Genomic DNA, 20,326 nt, shown 5'->3' on the forward strand with positions numbered 1-20,326 from the left:
TCACATACCTCTGCCACAGACTGACCTTCACTGGGAACCAATCACTCTCCTCTCTTCCTACTCTTAAAACATACTTTACACCCTTGATAAAAACTTCTCACTCCAAGCAGCTTACACCCTACACCATATATTCTCATGACCTTCCACAAAGCATCTATATCAACACTATCATATGCCTTCTCTTGATCCATGAATGCCACATACAAATCCATCTGTTTTTCTAAGTATTTCTCGCACGTATTCTTCAAAGTAAACACCTGATTCACACATCCTCTACCGCTTTTAAAGCCAAACTGCTCCACCCTAATCTCCTACTCTGTATATGCCTTCACCCTCTCAGTCAATACCCTCCCATACAATTTTCCATGAATACTCAAAAAACTTATGCCGCTGTAGTTTGAACACTCACCTTTGTCCCCTTTGCCTCTGTACAATAGCACTATACATGTATTCTACCGATCCTCAGGCACTTCACCATGATCCATACATACATCACACATCCTTACCGACCCGACCATTCAACACAGTCACCCCTTTTCATTACACATTTAAATACAATACCATCCTATCCTACCCACTTGCTGAATTTCGTATTCAACAAGGATTTCATCTCCTCTTCTCTCTTCACCAAATCACTCTCCTCAACTCTCTCACTTTGCACACCACCCTGCATCTGCCACATTCAACAAGCCTTTACAATGCTCACTCCATTTCTTCCTTACTTCATTACCACCGTTATCATTTCCCCCCTTCACTGATGTTCCCATTAGTTCTCATCTTACACATGTTATTTACCTCCTTCCAAAACATACTTTTATTTTCCATAAAGTTTAATGATACTCTCTCACCAGAACTCTCATTCACACTCTTTTTCAACTCTTGTACCTTTCTCTTGACCTGCCGCTTTTTAATATACATCTCCCAGTCATTTGCACTCCTTCCTTGGAAGTATCATCCATATGTCTCATTTCGCTTTCACTAAGAACTTTACCTCTTCATCTCACCACTCACTACCCTTTCAAATCCACCCACCTTTCGCCTTTCTTATGCAACATGAATCTCTTGCATGTGCCATCACAGCTCCCCTAAATACATACTATTGCTCACCCAGTCACCTCTTCATTGCTCTCACCTTTTGCCATTCTACACTAAATCTCCCCTTGTATTTCTTCACACAAGTCTCCATTACAAACTCACTCACTCACTCTCACTACTCTCTTCTTCCCGGCATTCTCTCTTCTTTATTGAAATTCTTTACAAATCTTTAACTTCGCCTCCACAAGACTGTGACCAAACATCCCATCAGATGCCCCTCTCAGCACATTTACATCCAAAAGTCTGTTTTACATGCCTTTCAATTAATATACAATCTAATAATGCCCTTTGACCATCTCCTATTCACATATGTATAATTGTGTATATCTCTCTTATCCACTAGGTAATCCCAATCACCAGTTTTTTTTCCAGCACACAAACCCATAAGCTCTTCACCATTTCCATTCACAACACTGAATACTCCATGTGCACCAATGATACCCTAAACTGCCACAGTACTCACTTTCTCATTCAAATCACCCATCACTAATACCCAGTCTCATGCATCAAAACTGCTGACACACTCATTCAGCTGCTCCCAAAACACTTGCCTCTCATGATCGTTCTTCTCATGACCAGGTGCATATGCACCAATAATCACCCAACTCTCTCCATCCACTTTCAGTTTTACCCACATCAAACTAGAATTTACAATCTTACACTCTATCATAAAATCCCACAACTCCTGCTTCAAAAGTGCTACTCCTTCCTTAGCTCATCCTCTCACCAACCCAACTTTACTCCAAAGACATTTACAAACCATTCTTCACCCTTTAGCTTCATTTCACTCAGAGTTAGAACATGTGTCTCTTTCCTCAAACACACCACTTATCTCTCCTTTCTTCTCATCTTGGTTACATCCACACACATTCAAACACTTAATCTGAGCCTTTGGGGAGGATGAGCACTCCCTGCTCGAATCCTGTTACCTCTCTCGAAATTGAAATACAAGAAGTGGAGGGTATATATATGTACATATATCCATACATGCTAGCCATTCAAGCTATCAAATATGACACATGACTTTCATTCCTCACATAAACAAGACTAACAAAAAAGCAACACAACTAATACCCTCAAAACACTCACTGGCACCAGATTTGGACAAGAATCCATCAACATCCTCTAAAAAGTTCATCCACTCCACTTTAAATCATGCCTTACCTGCCTGGTCTTCCAACCTCTCAAAAGCCATTATAACATAGATACAAACCACACAAAGCAATGCACTCAGAACAATAACTGGCAGTGCAGCAGCCCTCAGGAACAATCTTAATAATGAAACAAAGATCCTATGTAGAAAAAAACAGATCCCCCCACTCTCTAACCCACAAATATAACACTGAAAACACACACACAATAAAATAACCCTGCTAACACTAAACAATCAAGCCCTCTCCCCCCCAGTACGCACTGGAAATCAACAATCATCGTTTCAATATATTCCAAGATCCTTTATGCCTAAGATGCATAAAAGATCTTCCCAGCCCCCAAAATTTGTTACACAAGCCACACTAAGAACTTCAAATAGTGCTTTCTCATTCACTTTCTAAGTCTTTTCCAAATCCATAAATGCTACATATACTTTCTTTCTCACAAGAACTCTCTTTTTTTCTTTTTACCCAACAGCAACATCCAATTTACAAATGCCTTCCCCTTCCTAAAATGACCTTGTTCTTCACCAAGAAGGATTTACAGATCTTTTCAAAGCAATAACTATCCTAATACCCACCTTGCCTCCTATGCTAAGAAATCTAACTCTTCAATAATTCTTACCCTCGCTCCTACACTTTCCTTTATACTTTTAAACAATGGTCACATCTATGCTAAAACTAAACACTGCAGGTTATTCATCCATCAATCCATTTGAAACAGTAAACAGCTTCTGCACTTTATTGACACTATCAAAATGAAAGCACAACTACAGCAACTAAGTTGATGCTTACTCCAAGATGACCAAAACTTTTAACAACCAAACTTTCACTTATTTACCTCTGTCTCTCCAGATTTATGTCTCACTCCTCCATTTTTCAGAGAAATAAATGCACATCTATGTATTAGCACATATTTTCACATTTAATACACTTGATTACATGTGAATTCATTTTCATATTTGTAAATGTGATTTATGGCATGTACTTTCATATTTTGCAATAGTGTTGCCGTTACTACTAAAGCTTCCAGATGCATAACAACTAACCCTAATACCCAGCTGCATATAGTTCACCATATCCTTAACTAGACAGAAATTATTGGCAGCTATATTGATACATCTTCATAAAAATCATAAGCTATGCAATGGAGTCATGATCTACAAAATCAAAATCTGCATTTACAAATACAAAGGTACCTCTTATATTTATATAGCCCTTTCTGAAATATGGCCATGAAATTTCCAAATTTGTATCCAAGCAGAGATGGTCTACACATATGAATCTGTAAGTCATTGCTTGGTGGGGGTAAATGATCTTCATTAATCTGTTTTATATAACAGAGTTATCACTGGATTCTTGATGGAACATAGCCTATGTATTGCTCTTGGTGGTATCAAGAATAATCTCGTAATACACCTCCACAGTACCTCTAAGCAACAAGGATATCTGCCTCTCTCACCGGTATTAGAATTAATGCTCAATGTTTCCTCTGTCAGTACAAAAGGTACAAGACACCTCACCTTCCACACCAGTATCTGGGGAACAAGACTCTATGACTCATTCACTAGGGACCAAAGAATAAAGCTCCTTGCCTCCACCCACCAGTACCTGAGGAACAAGGAATGAGAAACAAGGCTCCTTGCCTTCCCAACCAACACCTGAGGAACACAGCTCCTCCCCTCCCTAGCCAGTACTCAAAGAATACAGCTCCTCACGTCCCTCACCAGTAAATTAGGAACATGGTTTAAGCATTTTTTTTTTTGGCAGACTAGAAATTGTGGGCTGCTAGGGCAATATATTTTTTGTAAAAATATGTTAATGTTGAGCCAGCAATATGAAAGGAATGTAGTCTCTCCTTGTCATACATAACACATGACAACATTGAACTTGCACAACTCATTCTTCCACACATGACAACATTGAACTTGCACAACTCATTCTTCCACACAATTTTTCTGTGGTGAGTGCTATGCGCTAGCTCTGCCTTTCGGCAAAACCGGAGCAACAGATATAAGTAGAAGAGAGGAGCATTAGATGCGAGCATTATGAAGAAACATTAGGTGGTAGTAGTATGTAGGAATATAAGAATGGGAACATTAGGTGGTAGTAGTAGTAGGCTGGTATATTATTATAGTAGTTGGCGGGAACATTAGGTGGGAGCCTATGAAAACATTGCACTAGAGTTGTAATCTACCAGTGGCCTGTTATGGGAGAGGCACTAAAGGATAAGTAGCACTGGAGTTCACCAGTTATGGAGAATTTTGCTGTGGCCATCCCCTCAAGGGAGCTCCCAAAGGGAACAGGTATCAGAGTTATAGATGGACAGAAACAAAAATAGTGGTGAATGGTTATACCTATAAGCAAAGCTACTCCAATGCTCTCCAAAGAAAGACAAGAGTGTGCTGTTGTTTGAGCATCTACTCAGTACAAGTCTAAATCTACAGGTCATGGAAAAGCTGGTCAGTGGAATCCCAGCCCTCAACAGGAGAGCAGTAACTTCTCTTTCTACATATTCCTTATATGCACAAAATCTTTCGCCTCCTAACTCATCCTATGGCTCACTTAAACTCCCATGGCACCATTCGCAGTCAAGCACTACATTCAACCTTACACTCCAACTAACCAGTTTATCTCAACTCATTAACCTGTTAACCTTGCTTTTATTCCCATACCCTGTCAACTTTCTGCTTTCACATTCTCCCAATCTCACATACCAACTTCAACAGTTCCTCACCTGAATCTGCTACCAGCACAGTGTCACCACAAACAACAGATGCAGCACCACACAAAATTCATCCCTGCCCTCTCCAATACCATGACATCACTATCCCTCCTGCAGACCCACCTTCACCTTGAACCACTCTCCCTCCTCTCTACCTATTAGTAAATATGCCTTGCTCTCTTGATTAAAACTCGTAACTGGTTTCAACAGCTTTCCAATCAAACCATATATTTCTTTCAACCTTATCTTGTCCTTTCTCCAGATCCATAAATGCCACACACAATTCCTTCTTTTCTCCAAAATATTTTTCAAACGCCTGATCCCCTAAATATACTTTTCATACATTCTTCATATCAAACACCTGACCTAAGTATCATCTAACATTTCTGAAACAACAATGTTCCTCCTGAGTTTGATACTCAGTGCAAGTCACCATTCTTTCATACAACTTACTAGGTACACTCAAAAACCTTTTTCCTCTGAAATTTGAACATTCACCTTTGACACCCTTGCCAGTACATAAAGGTGCTATACATGCTTCCACACATATACAAAAAATCCTAGCTAATCAATCAAAAACACAGTCATCCCCTTTTAAAAGAAATTCAACTGAAATACCATCTACTCCAGCTGCCTTGCCACCTTTCAACTTCTGGAAAGTTCTCGCCACCTCTTTCTTTTTCACTAAACCATATGTCATAACTCTCACTTTGCATACATACATAACCCTACATCACACACATTCAACAATCCTTCAAATTACTTACTCCATCCCCTTCATATCACTTCCACTTTGCCCCTTTCACCAACTTACATTTTTTCTCATTTTACGTATCATTAATCTCCTTCCAAAACACTACCTTATTCTCTCTGATGTTTGCCAAAACTCATTCACCTTAACTCTCACTTGTCCTCTTTTTCAGCCACTGCAACTTCCTCTTGACATCCTACTGCTTTATCAGGTCCATCTACCAATCACAATCCTTCCCTGTAATTTCTGCCCAAACACCTCTCTTTTCTCTCTCAAAAGCAATTTAATTTTGTGATCCCACCACCCAAATGTCAAATGGGTCAGCACTGCTTTCCTAAATACCTCTCATTCCGCACCATTTCCCCCAGCTTTGTTTAACCATTCTTCTCTCAACATAACCAGATATCCCTTACGAAGAAATGCAAATCTTTTCTACGACCAACAACCCTTCCTTAGGTATAAATATACATATATACCTGGGAATTGGAGAGAAAGAATACTTCCCACTGGTCACTGAAGGCAATTAAAGGGGGAAGGAGAAGGAGGCCCTTGTTCAGTCCATTGACAGCATGTCGACCCCAATATACCACATAATTCCAATTCACTCTATTCCTCGCACACCTTTCACCCTCCTGTATGTTCAGGCCCCGATCACTCAAAATCTTTTTCACTCCATTCTTCCACCTCCAATTTGGTCTCCCACTTCTTGTTCCCTCCAATTCTGACACACATATTTTCTTTGTCAATCTTTCCTCATTCATTCTCTCCATATGTCCAAACCATTTCCACACACCCTCTTCTGCTCTCTCAACCAAACTCCTTTTAATACCACACATCTCTCTTACCCTTTCATTACTTACTTGATCAAACAACCTCACACCACATATTGTCTTCAAACATTTCATTTCCAACACATCCAGCCTCCTCCGCACAAACCTATCTATAGCCCATGCCTCGCAACCATATAACATTGTTGTAACTACTATTCCTTCAAACATACCCTTTTTTGCTCTTTGAGATAATGTTCTTTCATTCCACACATTCTTCAATGCAGAACCATTGCCCCCTCCCCGACCCTGTGACTCGCATCTGCTTCCATGGTTACATCTGCTGCTAAGTCCACTCCCAGATATCTTAAACACTTCACTTTCTCCACTTTTTCTCCGTTCAAACTTACTTTCCAATTAACTTGTCCCTCAACCCTAGTGAACCTAATAACCTTGCTCTTATTCACATTTACTCTAAACTTTCTCCTTTCACACACACTTCTTTTTTTCACACAAATTCGCCATTTCCTGCAATAGCGAGGTGGCGTTAAGAACAGAGGACTGACCCTAAGAGGACAAATCCTCACTCGGCTCCCTTCCCCGTCCCTTCTTTTGGAAAAGATCACAATTGAGCGCATGATCAACTTAAAGAGTTAATAAGTGAATTAGCAATATTCCAGTCAATACTATATTTATTCATTTATTTTACTTTGTCGCTGTCTACCATGATAGCGAGGTAGCGCAAGGAAACAGACGAAAGAATGGCCCAACTCACCGACATACACATGTATATACATACACGTCCACACACGCAAATATACATACCTACACATCTCAACGTATACATTTATATACACACAGACATATACATATATACACATGTACATAATTCATACTGTCTGCCTTTATTCATTCCCATCGTCACCCCACCACACATGAAATAACAACCCCCTCCCCCAACATGTGCATGAGGTAGTGCTAGGAAAATACAACAAAGGCCACATTCGTTCACATTCATGTATAATGCACCAAAACCATAGCTCCCTTTCCACATCCAGGCCCCACATAACTTTCCATGGTTTACCCCAGATGTTTCACATGCACTGGTCCAATCCATTGACAGCACGTCGACCCCGGTATACCACATCGTTCCAATTCACCCTATTTCTTGCACGCCTTTCACCCTCCTGCATGTTCAGGCCAAGATCACTCAAAATCTTTTTCACTCCATCTTTCTACTTCCAATTTGGTCTCCCACTTCTCCTCGTTCCCTCCACCTCTGACACGTATATCCTCTTGGTCAAGCTTTCCTCACTCATTCTCTCCATGTGACCAAACCATTTCAAAATACCCTCTTCTGCTCTCTCAACCACACTCTTTTTATTACCACAATATCTCTCTTACCCTATCATTACTTACTCGATCAAACCACCTCACACCACATATTGTCCTCAAACATCTCATTTCCAGCACATCCACCCTCCTCCGCACAACTCTATCTATAGCCCCCGCCTCACAACCATATAACATTGTTGGAACCACCATTCCCTCATCGTACCCATTTTTGCTTTCCGAGATAGTTCTCGACTTCCACACATTCTTTAACGCTCCCAGAACTTTCGCCCCCTCCCCCACCCTATGAATCACTTCTGCTTCCATGGTTCCATCCGCTGCCAAATCCACTCCCAGATATCTAAAACACTTAACTTCCTCCAGTTTTTCTCCATTCAAACTTACCTCCCAACTGACTTGTCCCTCAACCCTACTGTACCTAATATATAGTGGCCATAATTCTAAATATGATTAAACAAGGCATTTGATTCTTGTCTTGTTCTTGTACTATATGTATGTTGCTTGAGTCTAAAAAAAGATCCTTACCAGTATGTCCAACATAAAACATATTACAATTCTTACATGGTACTTTATTAATGCAGCCCACAGAACTTTTAGCGAGTTCTTAAGATAATTTTTATAGTATTGTCGTTGCTGAAGGCAACAATTACATTAAAGGTTTTAAGCAACATGGGAATTAATGTAAAATTATCATTAAAAGGGAGTACTAAAAGATTCTTGGTGTCAAGGGGAGGTTTGAGCTTAACTCTATAAAACGATTTCTTTGCCAACAAAAGGAATCTATCAATGAAAGATCTAGGATACTATAACTTGGATCCAATAGAACATATCTTCTCAAACTCATGAACAATAAACTCTGGACTGCCCTAAGGAACATTTCAGCAAACCTTGAGCTTTCATACAAACTCCTCTTCCTACCATATCTCTCTCTAACCCTACCATTTCTTTTTAATTAACCCTCCTCACAATACAAATTGTCCTAGAACATTTCATCTCTTATTCTTTACATTTTTGCCTATGACCTGGGCCTCACATCAATGCAGCACTGTTGGGGCAACTGTACCTTAAAGACAGTCACCTCACTTCCCATACATTCCTCACTGCACCCAGGACCTTTACTCACTCACCCATCCGATGGCTCACTTCAGCTTGCATGGTTCCATTCACTGCCATATCCATTCCCTTGTATCTGAAACACTTCACTTCCTCCAAGCTTTCTCCAATCAAACTCAAACTCAAAATACACTGTTCATCTTCACTGCTAAACCTAATATCCTTGCTTTTGTTCACATCTGCTCTTTACATTCTACGTTCACAACCTGCTTCAACAGTTTCTCATAAAAATCTGCCACCTGTGCCTATCATAAGCAAACAACAATTGACCTCCCCCCCTCCACATCATCATAACAATCAAAACTGCTACTCTCTCCTAGACCCGTGCATTCACCTCCCTCACACCCCATCCATAAAATGATCAAACAACCATGGTGACATCACACACCCCTGCTGAAGACCCACCTTCTTAAACTATTCACCTCCCTTTATACCTTCTTGGACATGAGCCAACCTCTCATAATAAAAACTCCTCACTTCTTGCAGTATCTTACCTCTCACATCATACAATTGTAGCACCTTCCACAGAGCATGTCTATCAACCCTATCATATGCTTTCTCCAGATAAATATATGGCACTTACAAAACCTGTTTCTTTCAGTTTTTCTCATACAAATTCTTCAAAGCAAACACCTGATCCACACATCTTCAACCACTCCTAAAACAACACTGTTCTTCACTCCAATCTGATGCAATATAAATGGCAACTCCCACTCAATTATCACTAATATACAACTTAACAGGTGCACTTAAACTTATACCTCTGTAATTCTAACACTTACCTTTGTCACCAATGCCTTTATATAATGACACTACAAAGACATTCCACCAATCCTTAGGCACTTCACTATGATCCATACACATTTTGAAAATCCTAACAAACCAATCTCCCTCAAATTTGCTGATACTCCCAAAGCCCATATCGAAACCACCCTCTTTTTCAGCTCCTGTACCTTCCTCTAGCCCTACCCCTGCTCTCTTATATATCTCTCTCTCACTCTCTATAACATCCATACACCTCTCACCTATTTCAGCTTTCACATAACACACACTTTTGTCACATGTACCAGCATGCTTTTTAAATACCTCCCATTCCTCACCAACTCCCCTTCAATTATTAGCTTCATTTATTTTCATCTTTAGTCATTCTACATTCAATCACCACTGGCATCTTTTCACACAAGCCTTTTTTCTAAACCTACTTTTACCACCCTCTTCTCACTTACAGCATTTCCTCTTTTCCTGAAGTTTCTTCAAATCTTCACCCTCATCTCCATCAGGTAATGATCTACTAGCAACCCCTTTCAGAACATTCACATCCGAGTCTCTCTTATGCATGCCCATCAATTAATACATAATCCAAAAAAAGCCTGCTTACCTTTTTTCCTACTCCATATATAGTTAAGTATGTCCCTCTTTCTATACATTTCTAGTCACCAGTCCTTTATCAGCACATAACTCTAGAAGCTGTTCACCATTTCCACTCACCTCACTAAACATACCAGGCCTCTCAGTTATACCCTCAACTGCCACAGTACTCACTTCAGCACTCAAATCACCCATCACTAACACCTGATCTCTCTCACACTCACTCAGTTGCTCCCAAAACACTTACCTCTCTCCATCACCCTTTTCATGGCCTGGTATATAAGCAGTATTAAATATAAATCTTGGCTCAACACTGACATCCATGATCATCAAGGTGAACTACTTATAAACCAACTACATTCTCTCAATATCCTTAACCTATGCAACCAGCCAATCAGATTCCAAACCTATCACCTCCAGCAGCTAACCTCGCCAGATTCGCATTCCGCTCATCAACACTATTCAAAAGAACCAACTGGATCATGGTAAATGACCAATCATCTGACCTCTTGCCCATCCTGATAACTCTCCATGTTGCCCATCCAGTGAACACAAACACCTAAAAAATTTAAACTACAGGAAAGCAAGCAGATCAGCCTTCACTCAGTACATGTACACAAAGCTACAAAATTTCAATAAAGATGATTTCTCAGCCCTAGATCATGCATCTCACACTTCATCAACTTCTCCAACCAAGCCAGCACAAAGTATATACAAGGCATATAAAGACACACAACACAAATTTCTCCCCATAAGTTACAAACCAAATAAAGCAAAGAAACCACCTCTGACAATCACTAACCATCATTACAGATCAAGAGAATATATTCAAACTCTAATTAACATCAGCAAAAACAGAGCCACTGAAAAACATACTAAAAACAGGCACTCCATTCTCAACACACTGAATAAAACCCACAGCAACTATATCCGGCATAAAATAAAGATAATCCACTCATATTACACCAATTCAGCCTAAACTCAAGAAGCAATTCTCACCTATTTCAATAAAATCTCTTCCCCTAAAGAACAAACATACTCATGAGACACTACTCATAAATCATCCACAAACTAATGTTAACCCTAAACAAGAAAGCCATGAAAAACCTACACAAAATCCATCTAGAAACAACTGCCCCCAAACACACACACACACACACACACTAACACAAGCAATGCAATTAAAACCTTAAAGAACTCTCCTACTACAACACCTGACAACCTATCAACTTTCACATATAAACATTGTGGCCTATTTGTAATCCTAGCACTTAGATATCTTTAACTACTCTTTGCTACAAAACAAAATCCCTATCTGTAACTTACCATCATAATATCGATCCTAAAACCCACCAAACCACCCAAATCCCCCGCCATCTACTGCCATGTATCTTTTCTATCCTTAGTATCCTAATTCTTAGATAAACTAATCCCAAAAGATTCTAACAAAACATCCCACTCTCACCAACACAGTATAACTTCAGACCCAACAACTTTACCACCACACTACATAATGACCTCACACAACTTAACCTATATGAATTCAACCAACCACAACCTAACTTCCACACAATACTTGTGGCAATAGATTTCAACAAAGCATTTCTGACACTAACCCAGGCACTTCCTTACCCAAAAAAATACATGACACTACCAACCTCTACAATGATAAATTGGGGTTAGCCGATTTCATAGCTGCCATGCCAGTGTCACTCAACAGTTTCACCTCTAAAACACTAATACTCTAAAACAGAGTTCCCATGGAGCAGTTCTCCTTAAATTTTCTTCAAACTCTTCCTATATAACCTTCCAATACCTCAGCAAACATCATCATCAAGGTCCTTTCATACACAAATGAATTCACAATCACATCACAGCACCCTGACACCTCAGCAGCAACATCAAACATGGTGCACAGTATTAGAAAGTTGGAAAAATGGCTCATCAAGTAGAGAATATCTGCATCTAACATTAGTCTTCAATTACTATTTTTAAACCTAGACATTAAAAAATTCAGCCCCAACCCTTCAGTCATGCTGAATGAATGGACAGTTGCTTCCATTGAACAAAGCACCACATATGACAAGCAAGTCATTCATTCACCCCACATCAATAACATGAACACAAAAGGAAACCCTCAATACAAAAGCTACACATAAGCTAAATGCCCTTAGAACACTAACTGGCAACAGATTCTGACAAGAAAAACAATCCTCTAACATCTAAAAACAATTCATCAACTAAACTTTCAACCATACCCCATCTACCTGGTCTTCCATCCCCTAAAAAGCATGTATAATACAGCTCCAAACCAAACACAACAATGTGCTCAAAACAATCACTAGCTGCCAAGCGATGACAAACTCTCAATACCCTTCACAAGAAAAAACATTACTCTCAATACGGTCCCATCAACATTCTTGGTACTCAATTCCATGTAACATCACTAGACCCATCCTGCTAAAACCACTCTGTAACCAACAACCAACTCCTAAATAAAACGAAAAAGCTTATCCCTGCCTCACATTTCAGTAACCTCTATCCATAGATCCCTACATCCCCAACAAATATAACACAATAAAGTAACCCATCATGCACTACAAACCGACCTCCCAACTGAGTCTTCAACTCCAAACCACTAGAAACCATCAGAAACCACACTCCCCAAACAAACACCTATCACTCTCTCCCACATGTGTTCTGGTAGTAACATATCATTACAACAAAATAGTGTTTCAACATATCACAAGACATTTCATCCCCATAATGCAACAACCATAAAAACACCCTAGTACTTACTACTCAACTGCCTTTCACTCTCAGCACATTAAAGCACACATCACACTTTGTGAACTATGATCCTGACTGATGGTCATGGCCTGCTTCCTGAGTGCTTCAGAAGCCTCATAAGAACAGTAGGGGTTCCTGGGGCAGGAAGTAAGTATAAAAAGCAGGAAAAAATTCATGTCACTGTGATAAAGGCATAATACCAATACCTAAACCTATCTCATGTCTTAGAATGCATTCTCATTTCACTCCATTAAAGGTTTTTTTTTTTTTTATTTTTTTTTTTATTATACTTTGTCGCTGTCTCCCGCGTTTGCGAGGTAGCGCAAGGAAACAGACGAAAGAAATGGCCCAACCCACCCCCATTAAAGGTATATTATCATATTTCACAGAATGTTAGGCTAGTCACTTTAACTGCATTTACACTTTTATGGATTTGTGCCTTGCATGTCAATCATTCTCAGATGCATTATTTCACTGTAAACCCATTCTTCCTTAGATACCAAATAATTCTTAATCTAGAGGATCAGATCTCTGGGAGAATATTTACACAAAAAGAAACCATCAAACCCTGGATTCAAATGCCATATCACTTTGTTGACATAGAAGAAGCATTCTGATTACTTCCACCTAAAACTGTCTGGGTTTGTTATCTATTCATCAATATGATAATTCATATGCAAAGACAATTTGCCAAGTATCACTTTACTGTATGATTATCTTCCCAATTCATAATTCATGCCACTGCTTTTTTACCCTTCTTTCTTTGTTTCATACATTGTTGCTATTTCCCTTATTAACATTGCAGTGTTCAGAACAAATGACAACTTTAAAGGAAAGAAATTCATCACTTGACACTCTCCACTGTTCCTTCTTTTGAAAATACAACAGGAGAGGATGAGTTCCAGCCCCTACTCCCACCCATACAATCAAGTTAAAAAGTACAACAGGAGGGGATGAGTTCCAGCCCCCTACTCCCACCCATCGTATCGTTCCAAAACAGGCAGGTGGCATGCTAACAGCATTCTTCCATCCCTATCCCTAGACCTAGGAGAGAAAAAAATTTACACCTTATGGAATGCTATTACTTGTTTGACCTCCCAGGGAACAAAAGCATCATAAAATTTTACAACTTCTGATTCAAGAAAAACAAACTGTTTAAAAGACTAAATTTTCCTTACACACAAGATTAAGTGCACAAAACTTTATCAACACCATTGATTTTTTTCTTCAGAGTGAAGAGGTAAAAGAAGACGAATTTTGGCAAAACACATTATCTGCTGGATTTGCCAATCCTAACTACAGGCAGATGATCCCCAGAAATAGTGCAAAACCAGCCACTGTAGTCAAAAGAGTTATGGAGGCCTCCAGGCAGCTAAAATGACTCATCCTTTTTTGTTCGGGTTGCCATCTATGGCCAGCCAACAGAACCTAGAGTGCATGCATAATTCAACTTGTCCCAAGTAAGCAAGATGCCTCTGTTGAGGCCAACAGCAATCTACTATGCTCACTGCTACTAAGGGGCAATAACGCTGGAAAGGTTTAACTATTAACCACTAAGCCCTCTAATCATAATGGGGAGATTCTAAGCGACTTCATTATTCGTATCAGGCTATGGTAAAGAACTTTTAAATATACATACGGCTATTCTCGTTCTAATCAAGCTTCTTGTGCTCACCCTCAACACTTAAAATCATTTAGTTTTTGATTTTACTGTATATACAAAATGATCAAGATAAATGTATTCTATTTTGAAGCAAATGGTCAGTACACTTTTAAATACTGATACCAAGCACCCATGCTACAAACAGGTATAACATATATGGCTAACATTGCAATACAATTCTAAGCCTTAAATCCCTTTACTAGTAACACGACAAACAGGTGTCACATTAACATCCGACCAAACACATTTACTCACTAATGTGTTAGCTTCCTTCACGAAAAAGATAAAAAAAGTTTTGAATCTTTAATTCTGAAGAGTTATATGTATACAATTAACTGGATTCTCCAACTCAAGCTGTGAATGCATCATGAAAGTGGTGCATCAAATTTCAACCTAACTCTACAGGTTGGAATGACTGACTTTGCATCACTAGCAGTGATCTTCAATATCTCTCTATCCTACAAAACCAATGGCTTTCACAGAAGGGAGCCAAAACTATTCGAACTTAAGAGATTTACATATTTCCTAAAATCTATGATCACCAAGGCAGCCTCAGAATTCTTTTAAGGACATATTTGATAACCTCACCTAAAACCTTAAATCTACAACAAAAAAAAATTTGCATAAAAGCTACTTTTAAAGTCACTTCTTATTCTTAATGACACCTAACTACCAAACTGTAAATCTAGATTATCTACGATATCTCCATCTTTTAAGTTCTCATTTATGCCAGCAACTATCGCTGGTCTAATGTATTGTAATCCTCTAATATCTTAAGTCATCTCTCTGTAGCACACCCTCTTCCATAGTCGTATAACATATATCATATAACAACTAAAGCTTACCTGTGTGATGCTCGCCTGGGTTGGGTTAAAAATACAGCAATAAACATACCTGAAATTTTGTAGGTGGGTCCTGGAAATTCCAGGGCACTTTCCCCGATATCCTGAAAGGCAAAGCAAGGATTAGTTGATGACTTACCTTATGCCAGGGACTGCAGATTGCTGACTTGCTTTTACTTACCTTTAAATTTAATAGTCCAGTGATGCATGTTCAACTTCCTTTCTACTAACTTACCACTTTTATACTGAGCCATAAAGGAGTGTCAGTATTCAGTGGCTGGTAAGAGGTGTGTGGTTATCCCTGAACAACAACAGTATCATGCCATAAAATCTTAGTTCTTGACATGATAAAGACGTTGCCAGACAAAACCCAACAGCTTCACCTTCCCCTACAAAACTTGCAACCTTACTCACCTGATCAATTATGAAGTTGCGCCTGCGCTTGTAAGAGAGTTCCAACAATTTGTTCAAACACTTGGTACAGCGCTCAATTAGCACTTCCCAGCGACCAGCATAGTTCCGCCTACGAGGCAAACCATTGACCTTCATCTTGTCAATAAGGAAGTTAGTTCCAAGAACATAGTACTTCTTTTCTAGATTCTCCTTGATGTACTTCTCCACCCATGTGGTCTTCCCAGCACCAGGCAAACCCACCATCATAATGATCTGCAGAAAAAGAAAAATATAAGTTTGTCAGATTTCTTGGCTATTTTCACATTCCCAAACTGGCTTTATGACACAATGTTAAATCCATATTTTTTCATAGAAGAATATTTCAAACCTACACATGAAGCATGACAAAAATATAACATAGCCTCCTCGTTCCAATGAGCAATTCCCTTCTCTCAAATATGCCGCTGTGAGGATATTCCCTCAGAGGCCCAGTCCTCTGTTCTTAACGCTACCTCACTAATGCGGGAAATGGTGAATAGTGCGAAAGAAAGAAAGAAAGAAGCGTAGCTAAACCTACTCCATGCTTATAAGTGTATGGTGATTAGAATGGCATTTCCACTCTACATCACTGCATGACTAGGATCAATTTGACCGCATCCAACATTTTCTAACATAATATCTGAATGCGTACTGAATGCAACTATATTATGCATATCTGATAACTGATGCAAACATTAAAATCATTTTGAAGCAAAATAATACAAATCTAATGAAAAATATAGCAACTTATAGCAGAGACTTGTCTCCTTTAAATCAACATGAAATGCCATTATGAAGTCTACTTCACCACATGACATGTTACAAAATACTGTTCCGGGCATACAAATTCACAACACAGTTTGCATTTTGCAGTAGTGTTTCTATCTTTAATCCTTGGGCATACCGTCACCCCCCCCCCCCCCAAAAAATAAGATTCACCTATGACAGAGGAATTCTGATGTATCTAAAGAAAAAGTGTCTATCTGACTAACTAATCCTGAGTCCTCTACAAAGTTACACTCACACATTTCATTTTTCTATGTAGATAAGTCAGGTACAGAAAAACCATCAGAGCCACTGTTCTTCTCATGATTAAAGCATTTGTAGTTCTAGATAAACATATTACTCATCAAACTGAGCACTGTCATGACATAACTGTTTCGTCAACATCTAAGCTCATCCAATTGGCACCTTATATGACTGGTCACTCAAAAAAAATTCACCAAAACAGAGGAATTCTAATGTGTGTGTGAAATTTTGAAGTAATTTTGCCAAGCTTGTTTTCTCATGGTTATCCGGCTGTATTGCGATATATGGCAACCTGACAGATCATGCATCAAAAGTGCATCAGTTACCTCCTAGCAGCCACTATGGAAGGTGGTGTGCGATAGCCCTTCAAAAATTTTCTTTAGCTTTTCACACAGTCCTATCCTCCATTATGCAGTAATATTTACCAAAACATATTTTATGAAGTGTTTATTGATGTATTTTATATTTCACTATTTCAAAACTGTAATTGTCATTTGTGTGTCAAATGCTGTAGTGTTGCAATAAATACCCCATAGTGCATGACAAATGTGATCCCTTTGTATAAGTGATGCATTGGGATGTGAAGTGTTGTTATAAATGTTTTTTATATTTCAAGACATTCAGGCTTTTAAAACACACTGTATTTGTTCAACCCCATTAAAATGAGCCACATAGTGTCAGCACCTGGTCAGTGCTTTTGAATGTGACAAACTTTATACCTTACCACGCTGTGAATCCAACACTCAGGATGATACTGACGACAATGAAACTAATGGCAGTGACAACATGCCCATGGCAATTCTGCCTGGAGGTACACGGATATTGCAGATCAGACAAGAAGCACCCTGCAACATGAGTTTCCCCATGCTGCCTTTTCTCCCCAGATAGGGCAGAGTGATGCACAGCAATTCCACTACTACTCACACCATCACTGTTTCCCAACCAGCCACATCATGTGCACTTTTATCATACAAACAGCCACACCAAAAGGTAAGATTGTTATAAAATATAAGATTATAGAATCGTATATTTCCAGTATGGACATTACTTGGACACAAGGGATGGAATTTTTTTCTAAAATCACTTACGGACAAACTGTAGATATAAGCAAAATACTAAAACCCCATAAAGTATCTAGACACTTGTACTAAGCAGTGCAATAATAATATATAGTATTAGTGCAAATTAAAAGATGAAAAATTCTAAAAAATTTAATGTTCACTTTTTTAAGACCAGAGGAGGCTGTGCTGAAACGGTTTGGAAATATGGAGAGAAATCGCAAGAAAAGGTTGACAAAGAGGAAACATATGTCAGAATTGGAGGGAAGGAGAATGGGGATACCAAATTAAGGATGGAAGGAGGGCGAGAAAAAGATTTTGAGCAATCATGGCCTGGACACGCAGGAGGGTGAAGTGCATACACAGGATAGATAGAGTCAACTGAAACAATGAGGTATACTGGGGTCAATCTGCAGTCAATGGACTGAACTAGGATATATATAGCTTCTGAAGCACACCATGGTTTCGGTGCATTACACATGACATAGAGAATGGATACAAGCAAATATGGCATATCTCCTGCTTCTAGTGCTACCTCGTTAACACAGGAAACAGCAATCAAATATGAAAAAGTATTACTCGTACCCAATTATCAAATTCAAACAGAATAAATCTTAAAAATGCCTTTTCCTTTAAACAATTATTGTACTTCATTCATGGAATGCAAAAACACTAAGTTGTACTGAAAACTAAAACACTTCCCATTATCAAAAATACATGATTTCCTGGTTTTATGTGAAAGAGCAACCAATTTTACACTGAATGCAGTTGGTTATATACAAAAATAATCAGTTGCCAAAGAATTAAACCTAAGAAAAATATACAACATGGGTCTTCCATGCCAGAAGGTCAAAACTAAACCCATTCATAGGGGGGAATAAAGTTACTAGTAAACTGGTCCGTGACAGTTAACAGTGGCTAAGAATCCCAAAGTATGTCACACCACTCCAACGACTCCTTTTTTTCCATACTGCCATCTGTGGCCACACAACTGGTCCAACAATACATACATAATTAAACTTTTTGTAAGAACTCTGATGACGAACGACACCAATGGCACTGAAAAGGTTAATCTAAATGTTGGGTGTTGGGAATAAGTTGTTTACTATTTGGAGTGAGGCAAAAAATTACTTCCCATCATTAAATTTATGAAATACACATAAAACTGTATTACATATACCAAAAGCATTTCCGATATATAGTCCTAGCAGAAACAATTGGCATGACAGCGTTCATGCCAGTATTTTTCACCCATTTGAAACATACCCCAAAAACATGACTGAAATATCGAAAATTACTGGAGCAGCCCATGAAGATTGGTGAGGAGGGGGGACCAATGGGGTAGCAACAGGTGGCAGTCAGTCTGCCTAGAGATATTGTGGTGGGTGAATGTTTTTTTTCAGTTGTCCCCCTGACATGTGCTCTTTTACCTTGTTCGTGTGTGCTTTGTGGTGGGTTTGTGCTGTAATACCTAGCCCTAAGGACTTGTCTAAAGAGGATATTGCTGCTACTGTACCCTTGGCGTGGCAGTGAAGTAAAATAAAGAAATAGCTGAAACCACAGGGCTGGCACTATGAAGTGTAAGGATGGACGAAGTGCTTTGTTGACGATGGTGGCATTGACATTTCCATCCAGAAGAAATGACCTGGATGACCTCATATCACTTCCCAAAGCACTCTGAAGACTATCCAATGTCAAAAAGACAAGAATCCATGTATTTCAGCATGACAATTTAAGGAAGGCAACCCTGGGCTACGGAGAGCACAAGAATAGACTTGCATTTACCAAAACAATATATGCACTGGGAAGACGAAAAGAGGAGGAAAGTTTTGAGGTCTAGTGAGGCTACATGTGATGTTACTGGCAGCCATACAGTCAAAGTGTACCAGAGGCCAGGTAGTGATCTGTATGACCCTAGGTACATTAAAGCAACTATCATTTCCAGACTCACTAATGATTTAGGGTTTTTTTTGGCTATAATGGTGTTGGAAGTCTTGTTTTTAACCTTGAAATGTGACTAACAATCAGAATTGAAAACTGAAGCTGTTGTGTGATGACTGCTTAGAGAACATTGGTTGTGATATCTTTATTGAAGATAGTGCACCATGCCACACTGCTGAATTCACAAGTGACTGGTTTGCGTTTTGGGGTGTGACATACATTCACGACTGACTAGGTAATTCACCTGA

General features: G+C 39.1%; 1 protein-coding gene across 14 annotated transcripts in view; it reads right to left on the reverse strand.

Annotated features, from left to right (window-relative positions):
• Nucleotides 1-20,326, reverse strand: part of LOC139747144 (heterogeneous nuclear ribonucleoprotein U-like protein 1) — a 128,737-nt gene that overhangs the window by 42,666 nt on the left and 65,745 nt on the right. For all 14 annotated transcript variants that reach the window (XM_071659083.1, XM_071659082.1, XM_071659080.1 and 11 more), the window contains one exon: nt 16,033-16,284. In XM_071659083.1, the coding sequence (XP_071515184.1) occupies nt 16,033-16,284 (252 nt within the window). The remainder of the gene's footprint in view (nt 1-16,032; nt 16,285-20,326) is intronic.

Source organism: Panulirus ornatus, chromosome 67 (genome assembly GCF_036320965.1).
Source record: "Panulirus ornatus isolate Po-2019 chromosome 67, ASM3632096v1, whole genome shotgun sequence".
NCBI classification, from domain to species: domain Eukaryota; kingdom Metazoa; phylum Arthropoda; class Malacostraca; order Decapoda; family Palinuridae; genus Panulirus; species Panulirus ornatus.